General features: G+C 37.9%; 1 protein-coding gene across 1 annotated transcript in view; it reads right to left on the reverse strand.

Annotated features, from left to right (window-relative positions):
• The window catches only part of LOC129765246 (uncharacterized), a 124589-nt gene extending 104252 nt beyond the window's left edge, over positions 1-20337 (reverse strand). The window contains 1 exon segment of the mRNA XM_055765341.1: positions 19242-20337. Coding sequence (XP_055621316.1) covers positions 19242-19253 — 12 coding nt within the window. The 5' untranslated portion in view covers positions 19254-20337.
• Between the last annotated feature and the right edge of the window lie 3932 nt (positions 20338-24269).

The following is a 24269-nucleotide window of genomic DNA, read 5'->3' on the forward strand; positions in this document are numbered from 1 at the left end:
GTAAATATATGTAAAAAAATAACTCGCTAACACAAGAATATTTTATATAATTTGGTTGTAAATTGTGCAGCCACTGAATATATTTTTCGACTCCTGGGTATCGCGTGGAGACAAAAAAAAACAGTGAAAAAAGAATGCCAAACTTCATTACGTTTGTCAGGATGCAAAAAAAAAAAGAATCTATTGGATAAAATTTTACCTTCTCCAAAAACATTTTAGCTTTGTTCAGTCGCGGTGGTTTTCCCCTCCGATAAAAAAAACATAGAAAAAAGGCATCAAACCAAAAGCATAGAAGAGAAGAAGAGAAGCAACGATTTACATCAGAACGAATACAGACGTTTGGGGGGGACCGATGAGTGCCAGTGAGGCTAAATCAATTTCACCCTTGCAATTCTTCTGCCTTTTTTCTCGTTTTTGGGCTTTTCCCTTCTGAACGCAGGACGTGCAAATGACGGGACTTTGCGATAAAGGCAAACGACAGCAGCTAGAAGAAGGGGGGTCAAGACGAGAAGTAGCTACTGCCGAAAAGGATCGTTTCATACTCCCTTGGCAAGGGAGCAACATTTTCCGGATGGATTTTCACCAGTGTGTTAATCGTACACTATTTCCGTTTTGAATATTTCAAACCCCGATCCGTTATAACGACGAGAATCTTGATGAAACGTTCACGTTATCGACTCCATATCGATCGAATCTTACAAAACAACGATTATTGATTGAGCGAGTATTGATTGTCTCAATTACCAAACGTCAAACTGCTTTGACGTAAAATCTACCGGTGCAAAGCTTAAACATTCTGAACTCGTTACATTACAATATTAGAATTATAAGCAATTCTAATTCACTTAATATAAGCAACAAATGTAGTAAAGGGTGTGTCACATCAAATTGCATCACGGAAAAAACGCTGTAGAAATTTAATTTTTAGGAATTATATCTTCAGCTTTCGCTTATAATCAGATAAGAGTGTATAGATCACGTTGGCCATGCTTCACTGTCAATTTTTCGTAAATTTGGAAAAATGTCGTCGAACGAAAAAGAGCGTCGTGAATTAATCCTGTGCACTCATTTCGAGAATCCGGAGTTGTCACATCGGGACATCGGTAAGATGCTGGGAATCGTCCAATCCACGGTCAGCAGAGTACTAAAACGATACTTCGAGAACCTAACCATCGACCGGAAGGTGAAGACGGCAAAAATGGATGCTCCGTCAGTGAAAAAGATCACAAGCGCGTAGTTAAGCAGTTTAGACGTGATCCGAGAAGTTCGGTCCGGGATGTCGCCAATAAGCTGAATTTGTCAAGTTCATTCGTCCAGCGGACCAAGCAGCGGGAGGGCCTGCGTACATACAAGGTTCAGAAGGCTCCTAACCGCGACGAAAGGCAAAACATGATGGGGAAGACGCGAACCCGGAAGCTGTACACCGGAATGCTGACGAAGCCGCATTGCCTGGTAATGGACGACGAAACCTACGTCAAAGCGGACTTTCGTCAGCTGCCGGGCCTGATGTTCTTCTCCGCAGAGGACAAATTCAGCGTTCCGGAGGAGATTCGCAAGCAGAAACTATCCAAGTTTGCCAGAAAGTACATGGTGTGGCAAGCGATCTGCTCTTGCGGAAAGCGGAGCGCCCCCTTCGTGATGACCGGCACGGTAAACGGGCAGGTTTACCTTAAGGAGTGCCTAGAGAAGCGCTTACTACCACTATTGAAGCAGCACGAGGGCCCGACCATCTTCTGGCCGGATCTCGCTTCGTGCCACTATTCAAAGGACGTGTTGGAGTGGTACGAAGCCAACGGGGTCACCTTCGTGCCAAAGGAAATGAACCCGCCCAACGCGCCGGAGCTTCGCCCAATAGAGAAATATTGGGCGATTATGAAGCAGGCCCTCCGGAAGAACCCAAAAGTTGTCAAATCGGAGGCGGACTTCAAGAGAAAATGGATTTCTGTTCAAAAAAAAAATTACAACCTGACGTTGTACAGAACCTTATGGACGGGGTAGAGAGGAAGGTGCGAGCATACGGGCTTGGGCTCGAAGTATGAATAAAAAGAAAATGCCAAAAGTTGTTTAATAGTTTTTATTTTACTGTCTAAAATTTTCAAAAGGATCGGTCTACTGGGCGAATTTCTACAGCATTTTTTCCGTGATGCAATTTGATGTGACACACCCTTTACTAGCTCGATCGAAAAAAATCTTAAACGAAATCTAAGCTCAAATTGTACGAGGACTTTTCTACTGTTCTAGCATGATAAACGGTTAGCAGCTTCATTATTAGAAATTTTATTTAGAGACACGATAAATCTAACTAAATTAGAACTTTACTTGAATTTGAATCTCTAACAATCCAGAATTTGATTTTTTCAATAAAATGTGGGTACCATTTATAAAATTTATTTCAAATAGAAAATGTTTCTTAAACACAAAAAAGTGGTATTTATAAAATTTATCAACATTAACTTATTTGTACGGTCATTCCATGTCAAACTGATATATCAGCTCTCGTATATTCGTGATTTTATTCCTTATCGCAAAATATTAGACCCGTATTTTTTTTATTTTTCCATTAAGGTGATCCAATCGAATTTTCGAAAATTCGATTCATTTCTACTCGATCTTTAAAATTCTGCCGTGTCATGTTTAGATACAAGTTAATAAGTGGAGTGTTCTATGTCTCATTGCCATATGGTCGGTGTTCAGTCAGACCAGACTAAGTAACAAACTAAGAAAAAATTGTAAAGGGTTGTATCTAGAACACGACCGCATATTTTCGACTTAGAACTACGCAATTACATTATGCAATCCACTTGTTTACCCCTTCGAATATTATTTTAGAATGCATCGAAATTTTTATAATAGATTATGTTCTTTGTTACAAATAAATTCGATGAACGTCCTTTTACGTTTGATATGATGCCTAGGACTACCAAAATATGTGAACGGAAGAATTGTCAAACGATCATTGTATTTTACATTTCCCCTTGAAATTATTGCACATCTCATGTTTACGTAGTACTCGAACCCCGAAGGTTCATTCACCTCTAGTATCTGAAATGACGATTTTCCCAGGCGTCTCAGTTTAGAAGTACGTTTTAGGGAAACATATTCCGGTCTGCACAACGACAAGCGAGTACAAAAGTACTCAACATCAAAAAATACCCCCGACTTGAATGTATTTGCAAAGCGGATTCCCCCAGGCACATTGATTTTGAAGTCCGTGTTAGGAAAACACAGCTCGGTGGGAACAAAAATACCCCCGACTTGCAAGCGGATGTCCACAGGTACGTCGATTTCGAAGTCTGTGTTGGGGAAACCGTAGATCGGGCCAATCAAAACTTGGCAGTGAGGGCGTTTAGGAGTTTGACATTTTACAGTTATTCAATTGTTCATCTCATGAAAAATCTCTTAACATCTTAACATTTCATAACATCTTTCCGATCTGTTAAGGAATCTTCGAGTTATAAACATTTGAAATACGGGTAGGGTTAGCACACAAATCGATAGGACAAATGCATGGGAAAAGAGCAAGTTCTTCCAGTTTTCATTAATTCGAACCTGTACGATAAAGACGATTTGGTCCGGTCTCAGTGTAAGATAAGAAACTGTTTTATTGGCTTTCTTCGATACAATAAATTGTATTGGAGTAAATACTTCTAGAATAGCTATTTAATTGCAACTGAGAGTGATCTGGCTTCTGTATATTGTATATATAGGATGTCCACGATCTAGTTACTGATCAAAATGCTATCGACGGTCATTCATGTGATCGTTCGGTTAACTGATAATTTATGATAATTTATTTAGCTATTCTAGTACCACAATAGAGTGGGTCAACTTCATTTGGTTACATAATTAATTTCTTAACAGAACCGTTTAGATATTAGCGAATTGTAATGTATAGCATATCAAACAAATCATAGAGAATTTCCGATTCGATTGGTATGCAAATTATGAGAATTCGTTCAAAGTGAAAATGGGAGGAAATTCAAATGAAATGTTGGATTTCTCCGCATCTGAAGATTCTTTCCTTTGTCCTTCAATGAACACGGAAAAGTAACTCATATTGAAACACAATGTATATGTTTTTCAGACAATTCATTGTTACTGAAAAGTTGATCAAACATATTATTATATCTTGTTCAAACAGAGTGGACCAAGTGCCAGAGAGTAAAAAATTTTAATCACTAAACTTTTCATGGTCGATTTCAAATTCAACTTGGTCTTTCATCATCTACAGGTACTCTTTTTCAAAATCATCCTAACCCGTTTGTCGTAGAAACATTTTTTTTTCATTTGTATACCGGGTGTAAAATCAAAGTTTCGAAAACGAAAGCGTTACGTCGGAGACCGAGATTTTGAGCGTTAATAGCTCCTAAGCAACCGAACGAAATAGTATGATAAACACTTCATTCGAAAGATGAAATGTCTACGCGTTATATACTTGTACCTTTTTCATCCAAAAAGTTGTTTCAATAGCTTTCAAAACAGGCTATTGAAATCACCAATCGGTACATAAGCAAGCGCCGCTCATAAACCCACTCAGTTATAATTGAACAGCGATTGGAGCATGTTGTCGCTGTTTTAGTGAAGCTCTTCGTTTATCATGAAAGCGCGAATGAACGGTGTCACCAAGAGCCTGTTTGTGCACCTTAGGCCAGAAGAGAATCCATCAGGAGGAGAGTGATGCCACAAACAGTTCAGTTTGCGACATCGGAGCAGCCACGATGCACACACTTTCACGCGCGGAACTATTTTCGTTTGGTTGCCATCCAGCATCGAGAAGATTCCGGAAGATGTAATCGTTGCTGGAAAATAATCTGCCAGTTCCCCTGGGAATTGAAAAAAACATTCAAGCGAAAAAGTTTATTTTAATATTTTCTATCCATATAACACTGCGACCAAATACATTTGGTTTCTTGATTTTTCAATCAAGTGCAATGAACAGGTGGTTATCGAGTTAACATTAACCACTGGTGGGCTTCGAGTATCGAGGAGAATCTGGAAAGATGTTATCGTTGCTGAAAAATAATCTACCAGTTCCCTTGGAATTGAAAATTACATTCAAGCAAAAGAGTTTATTATGTTTTCTATCCATATAACACTGCGACCAAATACATTTTACATTTTAAATACATTTTTACAAATACATTTTGGTTTTGTGATTTTTCAATCAAGTGCGATCAACGTAAGACCACCTCTTTCGACAATTTATTAGAGGTGCAATGAAACTTAAGAAGGAATTCCCGCGAACGCAAGAAGGATGAGCGAACGCAAAATTTATGTAGACTTATGGTATACAAATCTTATCACAATACAAGCCTTCCTTCCTTCCTTGAATGTCGTCAACGTTCCCTGTGGAACTTTTGCCGTCTCAACGTATGCCTTAACTAGTGTCATTCATTAATGCTTAGTTGACATTTGACATGGCAAACTCTAGAATACGCGTGACCCCACAGTGCAAGTCGAAGGAAATTTCTCTGACGAAAAATCCCCCCGGCCAGAACAGGAATCGAACCCGAACACCCGGCATGATAATGTGAGACGCTAACCACTCGGCCACGGGTGCACCAATACAAGCAATGTTATATGTATTATACAACTTTCGTATGATTACTTGTTTTGCTGAATATTGTGCCTTCAACGTAACGTTCTCGTTTTCGTAGTCCCCCAAATATTCATTTATTCATTCATTCAGAATTGATTCAGATGCAACAATAAACAAATGATCACTAAATCAACGATAGTCCTATGTAACCCTTGCGGTTATACCACAGATATAACCCCCTCCCTGTTTTTATAAAATCAAAGCAGAGTCCATGCCGGTGAAGATACCAATAACTTTTTTGCAGCATATGACAATTGTTTCATTTGTTTCACACCATCCTACGAGAATATTCTAAGGTGGTGGAGTCTTGGAATCGACCCATCTGGTCATAGGAACCATTTGATATTCAAGAAATTTACGAAAATGGTCAAATCGCATGGCAACTATTTTTTGTGCTTCTAATTCAAATGAAAAAATTGTCATATGCTGCAAAAAAAGTTATTGGTATTCTGGTATTGGTATCTTCACCGACATGAATAAAATAGGTGAGATGTGAAAAAAATATTATTAACTCAAGCCATTTTTAAAACGTTAATTTAAAAAATCAGTAAATCATGTATAAAACACAAAAAATTGTAATCTGTATCTACAGATTCTTGGTTTGAAAAAGTCTAAAAAAACCTGTTCGAGATGCATCTATCGGTGATTGCTTACTGGCTGCCGTTAAATTCATTAAAACACGTACTTTATCATCTTGGCTCAGTAAACACACCTTATTCGGTTCCAGAATCGAAGCTAGCTGCTCAAGGATATCGGGGCCCGTGAATTTTTTTAGGAATAAAAATGGAATTTTGTTACGTAACGTTCACGATCAAACGACACCCTCTCCCTCCCCCTATGAGCTTGAGCTTGAGCTTGAGCTTGGGTAGACTGTACAATTCGTAGTTGCTCTCCGTGATTGACCTGAACCAACCAAATTGCACAAAGAACACACAGAATGACGCTTGGGACTAGCAAATCATTCTCGTTGTGCAATTTTCGGTGATTCGAGCTTTCAATGATCAATAACGACGCCGGCCACGTCCTTACAGTCACCAGGGGAAGGGTAGGAATGTTAGTATGATATTCGCCGCCCGAAGGCCAGAAGGGTCGCCTCTATAGCGTGGTTCCCTAGCGTTTATCATGGAAGGGATAGTTTGTTAGTGGGAAGGGGTAATAATCAGGATTCACTGTGGTAAGTGATGTGATTATGCTAACGCAAACTAGAGATCACTTGACGAAACGAAAACTTGAAAACTAAATGCATTTCGTAGCCGTGAAGATATTAAAGGGTGACCTGAAAAGGTCTCTGCAAAAGGATCATAACTCTGGTAAGTGAATTAATTTTGTAAGCGTGGACCCAATTACTCGTTGAAACGAAAACTCGAACATCAAATGCATTTCGTAGCGGTAACCTGAAAAGTCTCCTCTGTTCAACGGAGCAAAAACTCGAAAATCAAATGCATTTGAAGATCGAATATATTGAAGGGTCACCTGATAAGGTCTTATCAGACTCGGATCGGACTTAATACTTGTGCCTAGTCGCACGTCATGCTCTTCCATTGTAATACACGGAAATCACGGAAGTTTTCCGAATTGGGACTCTAGCATCTTGAACCTAGTCTTGCAATTTATATTTGAACCTCGAAAAGGAAAACTTGATACCTGCGATTTGGATTTGTAATAAAAACTAACAATTTCTCAAGTAATCAGTCGAGCAATTATTAACGAAATCATTGTTCTTGTAGTAAGGGTTAGAATGACATAATTGAAGGAAAAGCAACGTCAATCCTCTATTCAAAAAAAACCGAAAAGGAGATACATACAAGAAGAACTCACTGACATTCAAGGTGAACTACTAATCCCAAGAAAAAACATGGGTGAGCAAAAGAGAAACGCACACTACATTGAATATTCTTGCATGGAAATCTTATGGCCGCTTGTACATACACATCAAAGTCAACGTCTAGCTAGATTTAAAAGAAAAGGACACCCTCTCCCTCCCCCTATGTCGCATTAAGTAACGCCACCTCGACCCCCGTCCTCCCTACTCGCGTTACGTAATTTGTGCACGACGCCTTATGAGATTTATTTTAAATGAGAAGGTTTGTTTTGTTAGTTGATAGCGTTAAAAGTTAGTGATGAAAAGAGCATCCAACTCACGCTCTCTTTCTTTCTCTCGGTTTGTTTACATTTGAATGTTGCTGAACAAACTTATCGTTTGGTTGTCTGGCATCGAGAGAGAAATAATAAAATAATTCCTCTCACGAGCGATAAACTTGTATACTTCGCGCATCACATTATCTGTCCGTCTTCCCCCCATAACATGTCCGTTTCACCCGCACCACAAATAGTGTTCAGCTTATCGGTCTGTGTTTATTCCAGTATAAAATATTGGAAAATATTTTTGGGGAAATTTTTTGACCGATTGATTCGGAAAAGGTATATCGACCTGGAAAAAACAGCAATTTCAATCATTTCCAATCTATGACAATTTAATACAATTACTTTTCCAAAATTACTCTTAACACTAGAACTGTTAACACATCGTATGTGTCAACTTTTTTTTAATCAACAACTTTTTTATCCAGAAGCGAAACCTAATATCCATTATTGAGAAGATAACAGTTTGCTACATAGCAATCAACGATTTGCATCCGACAATTTAGCATCGCGCGGGTGAATAAAAAATCAATGATTTGTAGTTTAATTTACCTACATTCCGTGTGTGATGTCAGTGGAGAACTTAATTATATTCTGCTGTGTCTTGTACCTCCGTCGATTACCACCGCTCAGCTTACATCAGCCCTGCGGTTCGGTTGGTGGTACAGAAAGAAACCACACGATTCGGCGGATATATCCCCCTATCAGTTATGCACGGGAGTCCCGAATTTGTCCGCCGTAAAACTATCGATCGAACCATTTCCATTTCTCTCGGGTGCTCTTCCAGGCCCGGAAGTAATAACAACAGTACGAGTTTGAAACTTTCTGCCACTCGAAACCATATCCACCGGTACTCCCAAGGAGACACAAAACACCGGCGCAGTGTATGGTTAGAGAAGGGGGCCTCTTTCAGTGGAAGGTTATACGCGAAACCGATTTATTAGATTTCTTTTTTTTCCACTCTCCAGTTTCGTTTCTGCTGTCCGTTTTCAGCGAGTAGTGCCCTCCGATTTTCGCTTGTTCGGTAAACTCGCATCCACACAGACTTTCCCTCCCCGTTTTCCTCCACTTCTTATCAACGCGATGGTTCTTCTGTTGGGTATGGTGAATGTGCATGTTGGTTGGGCGTTTGTATGTGTGCGCGTGTGTGTGTATGTGCATTAAACTATTGCGCTCTCTTTCCCACACTCATTTGCTCCAAATTGGCCTCCGCTAGTCAGGTCTGAGCTGTGCATCGTCAGGGTGTAACCAACGTTCTTTGGAGGGAAATTAATTTGACGATTATAATTAATTATCTGCATCAAAACAAAATAATCAAAAGTTTAGGCTGAAAACTATTTTAAATTTTGTTGGGATGAGAAAATTATCTACATTGTTACCAATTGTTCATGACCGCTTATTATGCTTCATGTAGAAATCATTTTGAGTTATGTGACGTAGAGCCACCCTATCGAAAAACTTGCTCGCACATGCTCACCCGTCACACATTATACGGCGATGAACGTGTTTCTCATCTCTTTGTCGAAGAGTTGAGTTTCTGTACTCCTGTGTTTCTCTACCCTCTCTTCCCCTCACCAGCCTATGCTGCTTAACGCTCCTAACCTAACCCCGTGCAAGACTTTGTCCCACCAATCTATATGCATGAACCGAGTGCGGTGTGATTTTATTTATTTTTTCGTTCTTCTCCAACTCCGTTGTACCGTTTTGCAGCTCAAATCTGACTTCGACATATTTTATATTTACTTACAAACATCCTTATCCAGTTTCTCGAGGCGCACGCGATTAAGGTTTGATGGGGTACTAATTACTTTCGATGTTTGAACGTCCCCAGAGGGGAAAACGCAGGCAACATTGGACGAGGTGCAGCCGAAAGATTTCTCCAGAAGCACACAAAGCCTTGAACTTGAACAGGTTTTCCCTCCCCACTCGAGCGGCCTCACGTTGCCGATTTGAATGATTGGTCGTTATTCACAGGCGTTAGAATACATGTCTTCGTGTAATGTATGCAAAGATATGCTAAAATTCCACGAGATACAATGATCCGAGCGCGGGTGGAAATCGATTGCGGCAAGCTTAATTGCTGGGATTTCAATCAGCATCACCATTTATTCCTATCAAATTATTGCATGCAAATTGTTGTTTGGAATACCAACAAATATTTTATTTGAATGATCATGAATGGAACAGTCTAGTGCGGAGAAAATTCACACGTTTACTTTCAGAATCAATTTTTCATTGTGAAGCTAGCTGACCCGGCAAACTTCGTCCCGCTCAAAATTTATTTATTTTTGTTATCAAAACCTTCAAATATTCAGGTTTTCTTACTAAGCGCAAGTTCATGAGTTCAATCGCATAACTGTTCATTGATTGATCTTCTAATCAACCCCGTTGAATTTACCTTTTACTAAAAAAATCCTAATACTACTACCAAAACTCATCATAATAACATCAGATTATTTTCAGACACAATCCTCGTTCAAGATTTTTCAACCACTTGCAAATAACATGTTTCTCCGTTACATGGAATAAATGTTTGATACAGAAAATATGATAGAATAAAGACAGACCCAGACAGAGGAGTATCTAACCACAGTTAAAACATTTATTGCACCTTAAAATCTTCACATGCCAACTTTGGTTTCGTTTGCTTGATTAATTCTCGAATAATGCAGAAATTTGTGTTTCATTTGAATTTCTTTTTTAATATCCTATACAATATTTTCCACACAGCTGGTGATTTGGTTTGGGGAACTTTTTAATCTCTTACCCGGCCAGGCCCTTTCGGACACTTTTCGTCAGCAGGATTTCTTCAAAAGAAATTAGTTATTGATTTTTGTAAAGCTTACTATTTCATAGTTATTTTATCATGATCTTAAAGCAAACATAATACATCGAAAATCCTCGCTCCATTCTTTTTAGGGCTTGTAACATACTCTTATGAAATTCCGGCAATAAGAAATTTCATCATGGACTTTTAATACGTCCGGATTTAAAATCATCTTTGAAGTGCGTTTTATATTCAGAACTATTCGAATGTTTTGTTTATTTATTTAGTTTTTTGACATTTTTTATCAACAGCTAGGTAATATGTCTGACACTACATTAAATTGCCTCGATAGTACCTATCAGTTGCATCTGTTGAACATTCCAATAATGTTTTGGTTTTGTGATGACGTTGAATACCGTAATTATTTTTAATCCGAACGGTTTTTATTTATCCGGGCATTTATTGACTATACATATTCAATAAGACCATTACATCTTTGGCGTGTTGAATTAATGTGACAGATAGTTACTATTGTATCAATTTAGTGTAGGGTCATACAGTGTACCTAAGTATTGCAAAAATATCAAAAATCAAAACAAATATTATTAAAAAAACGGATTAAAATCACGGAACAATGAAGGAATTCACTCTTCTTGAACGAATACAAAGCAGATTGGATTATATACAGTATCCGATTTCTTTTCACTGAATATAAGCGAGACATGAATCCATTGGTGATTGAATCTACTCCAAATGAATCCTCAGTCAAGTTTTATGTCTTTATACCATGAGTACCTTATCCACGACGTGCACCCTTCACCAGGCATCTCCAACCAAGTTTGCTTCCCATACTTTTGCAATTCTTCTGTCTTTTTTTATCTGTCCATGCGACAAAAAATCCATGGAATCCCAGATCACCTACGCTCCGATTCTATTCCGCCGATATTTTCGGCAGAATATGGGAAAGTTAGATCTGATAAAATGTTCTTTACTGACGGTTCATATATAAACGGGTCCACTGGCTTCGGCATCTTCAATGAAAATTCCAGTGCCTCTTTCAAACTCAAAGATCCTTATTCCGTGTATGTCGCTGAACTGGGTGCGATATACTACGCACTACGGATCATTGAAACATTGCCCATCGACCATTATTTAATTTTTTCAGACAGTCTCAGCTCAAAAGAGGCAATCCGCTCAATGAAAGTTGATAAACGCTCATCTTATTTCCTTATTTCATATATTCTTGATAAGACATCTATTGAGTGTTTTGGTCGAAAAATTATTCAAGATTACCTTAGCATGGGTTCCATCTCATTGCTCGATTCCGGGGAATGAGAAAGCGGACTCGCTAGCTAAGGTGGGCGCTTCAGAAGGCATACTTTTTGAAAGGCAAATTGCTTATAATGAATATTTCCACATTCCTCGTCAGCACACGCTCGTAAGTTGGCAGCGCATGTGGAGTGAAGATGAGTTCGGTCGTTGGTTACACACGATTATCCCTAAGGTCTCGACGAGTGCATGGTTCAAGCGATTGAATGTAGGTCGTGATTTCATTCGCGTGATATCTCGACTTATGTCCAATCACTATAACCTAAACGCGCATCTTTATCGCATTGGGCTCGCAGCAAGCAATCTATGTGCTAGCTCCTGTTCAACGATGTAAAATAGACGAAACTGAATCAGTTCGTACACGAGGAGCTCACGACTCCTTTTGGGATTGTGTCAATTCCTCACTGTGAACGATTGTAAACTTGGCTTTACATGTCAACAACTGTATTCGATAGTGTTCTTTGTCAGCTGTTACAGTCACTAGGGTTGCCATAACAAAATCTGTATTTGAGTCTAAAACATCTTTTCATCCTTTTCTTCAGAAAATCTGTATTTATATCCATATCAAATTTAGAAGACTTATACTCAAGTATATACTTTGCGAAATCAGTAATGTTGATAGTACTCGCATTGCGCTAGGGAGCAAATACAATGTATTAAAATACTCTGCTTCATTCGAGTGTAATGAAACTTAACAGACGAATAAAATATATGGGCAATGGAGAAATCACACATGAAAAGTCATAACGAAAAAAATATTTATGCATCGATTCTCACTAATATTGAAAAATTTATTTTGAAAAACAGATCGTATTTTTCCTTCTACAATAATCGTTATCGATTGTTCAATTATTATTGAATCGATATTTTTTTACTAAATGTCAAAATAAAACGTATGTCCAAGGCAGCAAATATGTTCCTGAGCCAAAAAAAAGAACTGTCAAACATGGTCCGATCTGACTTAACAAAGACCCCATAATAAATTTGTTATGTGCAATGTCCACTTGTGTAAACGATTAACGATTAAAAACGTCTTACATTAAGGGTGCCAATCAGGAAACAGGTCACGTTTTTATGAAATAAAGTTTACGGTAATAACTATTTTTGCTGCGAACGGATTTTAATGATTAGCATACCAATCGAATCGGAAATTTTCTAAGATTTGGGATTCGATTATCTAGAATTTTAGACTCGATTATCCGGAGTATTTTATTTTCGGATTTGCGGAAGTTTTGAATAATTTGTATAATAATTTTATATTGAATAGCTAATATGGGTATCGAAAGAAAGGGCTTGACTAGTAGAATGTAGTTATTTATGAAAAATACAAATCCAAGATGGCGGCCACTACAAAATGGCGGATTTCAAATTTTCTCAGAACCCCATCAATATAGGTATCAAATGAAAGGGCTTAACTAGTAGAACACAGTTATTTATGAGAAATGCAAATCCAAGATGGCGGCCTCTACAAAATGGTGGATTTCATATGTTCTCAGAACCCCATCAATATGGGTATCAAATGAAAAGGCTTGACTAGTAGTTATTTATGAAAAATGCTCAAAAATGTATCAAAAGAAAGTTCTCGAACATAGCAGATAATGAAAAATCCAATTTCAAGATGGCCGCAGTCCCCAAACAACTAATTACTTTTTAATGATTTCATTCAGCTTGACCTGATGCTATGTATGTTTGAATGTTTGTTGGGTTGTCCCACATTAAAAGAAAATGGATCCCGTTCCTGTTGAATAATAGATCTGAAATTTGGAACATACGTTTAATTCTACTATCATTATAAAACTGCGTATTCCATGATCTTGAAAAATTCAATTTGGCCGCCGCAAAAAATCGATGAACGGCTTGATTTGGAGAATACACTACACTATCAACACTATGAATAAATTCGGAAAGGTCGGCGCCACAAAATGGTCGACTATGTATTTTTTGCAATCCCCTCAATATTGGTATCAAATGAAATGATTTGACTAATAGAATACAGTACAGGTCGGACTCTATCACATACAGACTCGATTATATACAATTTTGGACTCGATTATATTCAGTTTGGAAAAAATATTTTTTTTATATTTCAAATATGACTTATTTCGAGAAGAAATGTAACCTTTCAACGTTAAGGTGAAGTTTAAGTGGCTATTACATGTACAGTGGGGTAAAAATCGTGATTTTTGATGATATTGCTTGAATTTTCACCAGGAATTGTTTATATCGATATTGCAGCCAAATTAAGAAAGATAGAAGTTGTGAAGAAGCTTCATTTTAATTGATAGAAACAATCTAGTTTAATATAAATTTTTAGGATAAAATTAATAATAACACATCACAAATTATTAACTTTCACTTCCAAAATGTTATTAAAATTCACTAATTTAATTGTTCCACTACTATATCCTGTACTAAATTTTCTCATCTTTCAAATGAAAGCATCAGAATCGTTTTTCGTAGCGTTCTTTTTAACACTCCTATACTCGCGCATTGGTCTGTCAGACCGAGAAATCAATAATTCGTTCATTTCTCAAAAAATATCAACAATACGACTTTGCGATTCTCTCTAGCTTCGATATTCGTCGTTCGTCATCGTTTAGCGTATCGCCTGTGTTGGTACAAAGGGGACATGTGCCACTTTTTTAACATTTTCGGTCTGACACACCGACGCGAGTATAGGAGTAATTTTTTGGACAAGTGCCTTTCTTCATATTCTAGAATATTGTTGAATGAAATGTATAAATTAATGTTAGTGGCGTGGAATATGTATAGAATATAATGCATAAGATCATTACCGGACAATTCTTATTTGATTTCAGTCCCTTTTATAACTGGATTGAGCGGATCCATATATTAATTATTCGTCGATATATTCGTCGTTAGATTCATACGTTCAAAAGCAAAATATAAATGTTTGACTTTCGTATAGTTATTCGCTAAATATAATGGTCATACATATACACACTTGTGAAAGAATTTCGCTTGTGGAAGAATTGTAAACAGTAAACTATAAACTAATCGGTGGCTTATGGTAATTTTTAACAATTACAGTTTCGGGGATATTGAACAATATCGACAAGAAAACAAGAAAAAGAAAAGGAAGTTACTAGAAATCCTTTTATATCATTTTTAAAGGTATTAATTCTTATTTTACCAAAAATACAGAGACAAAGAATATTAGAAATATGCAATCTTTATATTTCAGAACCTTTATCATCGGGTAATTATCTAGAAGGTCGCTATACATTCTTCTCTTCGATAAAAGACCCGAAAATACGCAACAACTGCATGAAATGTAAAAAATATGTTTGTTTCGAGTATGCAGTTATGCTATGTTCTGATTCTTACTCCAATGAAACCACAATCGATTAATACGTTTTTATGTTATTTTATAGCTCTTTATACTTCCATGAATAATATTCAGTTGCATACTTTTAATTAATAACAGTGAAAAATTCGAATTTCGATATTTGTGTTGGAGTATCAAAAATTACTCTGTTTTGAGGAGGCTGAATTAGATGACTATTAAAACTGAATAAAGACGAAGAAAACATATTTTTTGGAGTTTTTTCATTCAATCATACCCTCTTCTTCAAATAAATGCCAATAAAGCCTGAAAGATACACAATGGCAACATTACAGAGAAGTTCAGTTTTCGGTCTGTGACACCGTGCGCGAGTATACGTGTTATGATTTTGCACGCGAGTACAGGAGGGTTAATGTAGAGCCAGTATGAAGCAACAGAGTCCGCAACAAAGAAAAGTTCTGTAACTGTCATTGTTGAAATTCGAACATATGCGCAGGAGGATTTTTTTCAAATGTGATTTTTTTTCGTTTGAGGTGTTTTTTGATTTCAAGTTCCTCTTTTATTTTCAAAAAACGAAAAATACATGCAAAAAAACAAATAAAGAAAAAAATTGTTTCGACTCGATTATCCGGAGGATTCGATTATCCGGAGTGAAAAAAAAAATCAATACTCCGGATAATCGAGTCCGACCTGTATTTGTTCTGTCCGTTTGCGTGCTTTCCCGAACAGAGCTTTCAATAGCGGGCAATTTATGCAGCTGCTAGAATAGAAACAACGAAGAGGATAGTGGAAAGAGAATATTTGCGAAGTAAACTCCACCTTTGCATAGTAAGTAAGCTATCGCTAACGTATAGATATTGCATCTCCTCTGAGGAAAATTCTCAGAATCTTTCTGTGCCCGAAACAACAAATATTTCACATAAAGCGTGTTTCGATTTTTATTGCTGCAACTGTGTGCATCTGTTAGATGCGTGTTTGATGCTTGTTGAATGGCGAGGCACGGAAGATGCCTCTCGTTAAATACTCAATGCAATGCGTGCATTGATATAAAGAAACAAATTGTGACATATGACTAATTAGTGTATTGTTCTTGCAGAGGCAAGAAAGAATCGTTGCTTCTCGAAATGATTCTACAAAACCACGCAAGCTATTAAACCATTTCAAGATCCCCGAAACTTTTTACTGAAGAGTTATTTATGAAATTTCGACGTATTCGTAAATAATATCCGAAATGATAAACCAACAATTTAAAAAAAATGCGTGGTCCTACGTCCTAAGCGGTTGTGTCTCGGATACAACCCCTCGAATTTTTTTTTTTCTTAGAATACCATAACTATTTATTTTACTTTTCTGATGATTTGTATTATGTTTTTTGTATTACAAAGCATTAAGTAAAATTCCGATATAATTAAAGTGACCAGATGGTCAGAGGTCTAACGAGGGACACAAAAAACAAAACGTTATGTATATACGTTATGTGAACATAAACCATAGTTTAGCGAGTCTAAACTGATCAGTATTATTCCTTTCTGAGTATCGACACTCAGTTTTGATTTTTCGATGGTTTAGATTTTGTTTACGCCCGAAAATCACTCGCTCAATCAGAGCATTTACGCCTGGCAAGCACGATTCAATTTTCTTCAAATTACCGAATGGAATGCTCGAAAATTCCAATTAATTTTTCATCGATTTTAATTTTAACATATGCATTCAATAAAATGGACTAATTTCGGATGGCGATGAAGGATAATTTATAGGAACAAATTTTCTTTAAATCTTACGTTTATTAAGTCTACAACAAAAATGATTCAAGGATGTTGATTCGTAGCAGCAGCACTGTCAAGCAACTTGATGATTTTCCATACTGCAAGCTCCACCCCACCCAGCGAAGGCGTTGGGCATCCTGAGACACTTTGTATCTGCCAGATATAGCCGATCTGGTATTTACAATATCATCTCTTTGCCGCTCCTTAAGCCGGGAGATCGAAGCAACCAGCCAAATGGTGAAGGAGAATCTGGCCAAAATGGACATTTTTATGCGGAAGCGTCAGACGAGACCTGAACAGCAGGCAATCACCCAGAAGGAGTAGCTTGAGGTGTTGCTGAAAAACTTCTTTCCGGCGAAAGAAGTGAAAAACTTCTTTTCGTACTCATAATGAAAGACGAGACGTACTTGATGCTAGAATTCAACGAATGGCAGGGGACCGGGTACTTTACGTTCCCCAGGTAAGCGATGACGTCAAATATATCATTCACATCAAGTTCTCGAAGAAGGTCCTTCTCTGACAGACGTGAAGGGAATGTCCAAGCCGCTCTTCTTTCGATTCTTATGGTGAACGGGGAGATATATAGTATGAAGTGCTTGCCGGAGTTGGAAAGGTGATGTGGTCTTTATGCCGAACCTGGGATCAGCCCATTATGCCAAAAGATCACTGGAGGATGGATCGGCTGGAGTTAAACCTTGTCACGAAGACCACCAACCTTCCCCACATTCCCCAGCTACGCCCGATAGAAAATTTTTGGGCGAATGCCCAAAATAGAGAGAAAGACGACCACCAAAGCCACGAAAAGGTAAAATAACACGCCGATATACATCTTTTCATCGGCCATGGTTCAGGTTCCGGCCAACTTCCGTAAGACCGCCCAGCGCTTCATTTACGATACTTCATCAAACAACTCTGCCTCTTCTTGTCGAGTATACACTAGTTCTTCCGGCATATTTAAAACGTTAGGCCCTGACCGAGCTAGGGGACCAAAAATGAGCTTTTCGTCTGACTCACGTTGGTCCCTGAGGATCAATAGGGGACTTTTATAAAAATAATTTTCCAATTTTGTTGACACTCTCTAAACAAAAATCCCAATGTCGGTGCGATGAAACCAGCTCATCGTATTAATCTTTGGATGCATTAGAAGCGCTCTTGAACAGTCTGCCAAATAAAAGTTTTTTTTAGGTTCACCCATTTAAGAAAATCAACATGATCAAATTGTGATATTGAAATATATTGATATCGCGGGACATTTTCGTTTCCTTTGCCAAATACGGGACGTTTCGCGGGACGGAATCTTACGCGGGACATTTTGTTGAAATGCGGGACTGTAACGCGGGACGTCTGGTCAGTTTAGATATAATAAACCTAACTCTTCATTTATTTATTTTTATGGTCCATAGAAAAAAATATTTCCCATGAAATTTTAGGAAACATATGCTATATTTTTTGGGGATATTCTCTTATTTTACACCCACAATAGCTAAAATATTGTGTTGTATTGGCATATTTCTTTTTGGACATCTTATGGTCCAGAAAGGGTTAAAGAACAAATTGTAGCGCGGTTAGAGAGCTTTTATTTTGATGGACCCGGAACAAAAAAAGTTCAGTAACTCTTTCAATGTTGAAATTCGGCCACACATGTAGAAGAATTTCTCGATCAAATAAGATACTCCATCACCTTCTGAATGATTCCGGATACATGTATTTTTTTCATGTGATAAAGGTGTTTTCTGACTTGAAGCGAATGAACCAAAATTTAATTCGTCTTTTATATTCAAAAAAACGATAAAAAATCAGTGGGAAATTTTATTTTTTCGACATTTCAAGTTTGATTAAGTTTGATTGAGTCATAGTCTCAAAAACAGTTTAGACAAACATATAGATTAATCTGTAATTTCTACAACCCTTCCGGAGAAACCATGATATAAACAAATTCAGAAATTTAAAAAATGACAAAAAAATACTTTTTCAAAAACCGAATAGGTGATTTGACGCGATAAAAACCAGTTAAATCAAGAAAATGTAGATGAGAGCTTATTACGTCATTTTCTTCCATTGTTCAATGTAAATTTTTTTATAGCCGTTATTCTTCTTTTTCTTTGACCCCCATAACTAATACGTCAAACCAATGTGCTTATTTTTCTTCGGTTCACCCTTTCTGTCATCTTTGTTTACAACCTGAGGTTACATGTACCAGCATGTTTGATGCAATTAACATTAATTAATCTATGAATTGAATGTTTTTCGAATTGTCAAATAAATTTCCCAGTTTACACAAGAAAAATCCATCTCCACTGCTATCGCTAAAAATTGTATTAAACAACTTACCCTAATATCCATAATTGTAGCGTGTTATGTTATTTTAATCCTTCTGAATCGGCTACGACGGGAGGTAGTAGCAAATAATCCGAAATCTGTTGTCACAGCGCAATGGGGGATACACAAGACGGACGAAAGAGTAGAGTATTCCAACTCTTTGTCCTCTTATCGGCTCCTATCTTCTCGATTCGACCACTTCTTCTTTCCGTTTAATTCAGCTGCCGCTGGTAATTTATTCCGTCTTTTTTGTTGTTTTTCATTTCACCATACATCGGAAATCATGCACTATACTTAGCAAGACTCTTTCTACCTAATCAATTTTAAAGAGACCGGACGAAAAACACACATACAAGATTCCATGCGGACACGAACACTAGAGCCTGCCATATGCAATTGAAATACACCCACTTCTCCTCGATAAAAACTTGAGATCTATTCGGGAAGCGTAAATGCATTCGTCGATCGCCTCCCCGATCACAAGGAAAAGAGACAAAAAAAACGACCGACAGCTTAAATCATATGCGTGCACTTTTACCGCATCTGTCACTGCCGCTGCTGCCTTCGCACTTCAGCTTTGCACTTTGATTAATTGCTATCAAAATACAACATAAACCCGTGTGTGTCGCGCAATCGGTATGTTTAGCTACGCACACCAATTCAGGCCCATTTCCATAGCGCCCGACCGCCCATATGTGTGCACCACAATAACAACACTCAACTACTCCAAGTCGAAGATCGGTTTCTGCTTGCTCTATCGCAGAAGCTCATTCATTTCTTCATTTCATCCGCACCCCATTCCGTACAAAAGACGCAGCTTTTAGTGGAGCTCCACGCGGCTCTTATTTTCTTCCTTGCGAGAAATCACCTTCACTGCTGGTTAGTGATGGATCAACCAGGTTTCCACCACCCCTCCCTCGCTGCGACGAGTTTATTTATTTCCACCACTAATAACCGCCACCCTCTGGCACACAACGGCACAAACACAAAAAAAAGGAAAAAGCAACAATGCAACTATTTTTTTTCTTTGTTTTCAATTTCACCGCACGTTCTAATGAAGCTACAAACCGATACGCAACCATCAGCAAAGAACCTGACTTCTCGACGATCTCTCGTAGACTGAGCGCCGTAGCGCTGTATCGCAACTTTCGGAGAGAGAAAAAAGCTCCTACAGAAAAACAAGCAATCGCTTACACACACACAGTCGAATCATTGCGAAGAAGTGGCGAGCAAGATAGCAAAGCAGGTATCGCAATTGAACTCTACTCAGTTGTGTTAAAGAGTGGTAAAAGCTTTTCTCACAGTTGTATTATAGATTGATTATGGCAAAAAAAAATATTTCAGTGAGCGACTGAATCAAAACGGCTGTCAAAAAAAATCCAACGATCAGGAGTGTTATTTTTCTTATGATAATGCACACTATAAAAAAGGTATTGAACCTGACATAATCAACAATTACGAATAACGCTTAGTTCACTCCAAGATTTAAATGTGGGAGCAAAATTTGACATTGGCGAATTTCGATACGTACATACCGTTCTGAATCATATTTCGAACAACATCATATTTCGGACACTTTGTTCTAATATCTTGAAATGCTTGTGAAAAAAGCAAATATGCAAATGTGAAATGTTTTGGGGACGTTTTTTTTCTAACGTCGGTGAAAACAGCTTTGCTAGTGAAGCTAACCGAATGAAATCCGCGTAATTATGATCCGCTAGTGCTGGTGATGAATATAACGGTAAAGCAATCTACACTTCGTGTTGATGATGAACGTTATCCTCTGAGTCAACTACCGGCTTAACTGTGGAGAAGGCATTACGGTTTCTCACGAAGTTTCTTTTCCAGTTGAAATGTAACGATGTATTTCTATCAAAATAATCCTGAAAAGGGTATACGATAAAAGCTTACGCGAACATTTTCACTCGTATTCGGGTAGCCTTTCACTGAGTAACGCATTTTTAATGTCCACTTTTCCTGATGTAGGGGTAGTGGGAGCAAATTGGTCACCTGCTTGTTTGGTAGTATAACTATTGACTATAGATGCCGTATTGATGGTCACCTTATGTTTGAAGAATTTAATTACTTTTGAGTCACCCTGCAAGTGACGTTCATGACGTTTCGAGTGACGTTCATGATCAGACCCATTTTGTTTAATCTCAGTGATTAATTAACATAGAAATTATTTTGATGTTTGGGGGCAAAGTGGTCATAGGTGAATAACAACTTAAAATGTTATGTTTACTAAAGCTGATATACCTTATCACATTCAGCTTTTGAAGAAGATCCTTTTGTGGCTTTGACCCTGGATGAATATGCCACTCCAACTAAACCAAAACTCATTATGCGGAACGTTATGTGTTTCTTACTACGTTTTTGTATGCAAGAGAAAATTTGAATTGAGACTTTAGGTGAATACGCCAAGCTTATTTCATACATGTAGCTACTATATCAAATATGATTTGAACGAATTTGGACGAAAAAAACGCATAAATCTATCCCATTTAGCTGGATATGTGCGGGTTACCACTTTACCCCCATTAGGTGATCACTTTACCTCCAAGCAAAAAAAAAGTACGATTTTTCATCTTTTTTTCTAATGATGAAAAGTGTACTATTTTGAATTTTTATAAGTAAAAGCCGTTTGCTATCTTGAAGAACAAAAAGTTGAACTATATTATTCTTCGAGAAACGGGAATTGAAGCGATGTGTGGGCGCTGGAAATAGGCATATTCCTTAGGGTGACCACTTTGCCCTCACTTCCCCTGATATTTTTCCGAACGAAATAAAAACAAACGATGTCACAGTCACGTAAATGTTTACTTCTGCGATTTGAAAATATTCGATAAAAAGTGAAACGAAGAGTTGCCAGTTGATTTTTAAAAAAGTCTGTAAAAATATGTGAAAGTCTGTTAAAAATGTGGAATGTACGTAAAAATGTGCAGATCTGTAGAAATGTCTTTTAATGTTAATTTTCACAGATTCATTAATACTTTGTTCATCGCGATGCACGTAAGATTGTCTTTTGTATATTATTGCATATTTTGTATATGTACATTTTGTATATATACAGCCATTCCATGCCAAACCGATATAGTGGTTCTCAGATTTCGATGAAGAGTGGTAGTTTTGTTCTTTATCGCCAAACATTAGACCCGTATTTTTGACGTAGGACTACGTCTAACCGTAAGATATAGGGGGTGAAATGGAAATCTAGGCACTGAACAAGTAGGAAAAAATGCAAGATTTGGAACGCTTATAACTCGAGCATTTCTCAATAGATCGCAAAGGTTTTCGCATCAATTGATAGGAAATATATCTACGCATCTATCATAACGAATAACATTTCATTTTTCTTTAGATAAATAATTGAATAATTGTGAAATATAAAGCATTGTCAAAATGCACTATGTGCCCATTTTTGATTGGTTCATTTTGTGCTCCTCAAATCGTACCGACCAAAACGGGCAACCAGAGCAGCAGCGAAATAGAATGAAGCACGATTGGAAAGGAAAAAGAAAAAAAATGAACGAAACATTGGTCGCAGTCTCACACATGCGTAATTCTCGAGCCAGCCAGTCAGCTTAAAAATCCCCGCTCCGCTGCCGTAACGATCATTCTCATTCAAACCGTACACCACATCGGTTCGCATCACAACACATCAACAAACCAACCCAAGCAGCCATGTCTGGACATGGTAAAGGAGGAAAAGTGAAGGGAAAGGCAAAATCCCGCTCGAACCGTGTTGATCTGGAGTTCCCCGCAAGGGTAGCTAGGGCGGGCGCGTTAGTACCAGTGCACCAGTCCACCTAGCCGGCGTTATATAGTTTTGCCGCCGAAGTGATCGAGTTGGCTGGTAAAGCTGCTCGCGACGATAAGAAAAACCGCATTCAGAACAAAACACATTCAGTTCGGTGGACATCAAGACAACAACAGACAGTTGCAGCGAGTGGCGAATGGCAAACGCAATCCCAAAGCGGCAGCAGGTAGCAGAAGAACAAAGTTTGTTCTTTATACAAACTGCTTTGGTGGCAAATCCAGAACAAGGCGGCATCGAGGGCGTTCGAAATGTTTTTTTTCAAAACCACGAGTACAAAGTTTTCTAAATTGGAACCATTCCATAAAACAAGGCGCTTTTCAGGGCCATTAAACCTTCCAAAAAAGAGTTTAGGAAATACAGTTCAATGCTTTCTAAAACATTATCTAAAATAATAATAAAACACAAATTGATTTTTTCATAATTTGTTTGCCAGGATCTGATGAGTATGTGAATTTGACAGTTGTTCTGAGCTTATTGATAGTTGGGGACTTTCCTGATTATTCAATTTTCACCAATTCTTAAATTGTTTCCAGATTGAAAGTACAGTAATTTACAATTAGTTCGACATTTAGCTAATTGGACGGACATGTAATGCGACTTATTTAGTTGGACATTTTTGTAAACATAGAGATCCAAAATATGACCCCACATTGAAAGTCGACACTGTACCACTGTCATCGCAAATGTTCAATTACAGGTTAAAATCGCCTCCAATGCGACACTGAGTGGTGCTTCGGCACGTCGCATTGAATGTAATTTACTGTACAACATGTCACAAAGCTGGATGGGATGAAATTTTCCAACTGTGAAAGCTGTGGCGAGTGGCAACAAATCGCTAAACAGGAAGGTTTAGCCGAACAAGATGGGGATATCGACTGATAACAAAACAATAAACCCTCTAGATTGAAGATAATTTTGTGATCCTGAAAAGGACCCTTTTTAGCCTGCATGTGAATCCAACGAGCGAACAAATCGTAATGAATGTATTTTGGTATATAGAGACTTTTATAGAGACTTTAAACTTTTTCAGTTCATTCGTCTCTAGCCTTGAGAAAGGCCCTTTGAAAACACTACTCTATTTTACTCCAGCGCTACCACCTCTGCCCTCTTGCCTTGAGAAAGGCACTCGATCCCTCGCCGTCCAGCCCGTCCAGCAACGATGTTGTCCAGTCGGTGTCCACACAAAGAATGATGAATGTATTTTTTTGCCATCGCTCCCT

The sequence above is a fragment of the Toxorhynchites rutilus genome, chromosome 2 (genome assembly GCF_029784135.1).
Source record: "Toxorhynchites rutilus septentrionalis strain SRP chromosome 2, ASM2978413v1, whole genome shotgun sequence".
Taxonomy (NCBI): domain Eukaryota; kingdom Metazoa; phylum Arthropoda; class Insecta; order Diptera; family Culicidae; genus Toxorhynchites; species Toxorhynchites rutilus.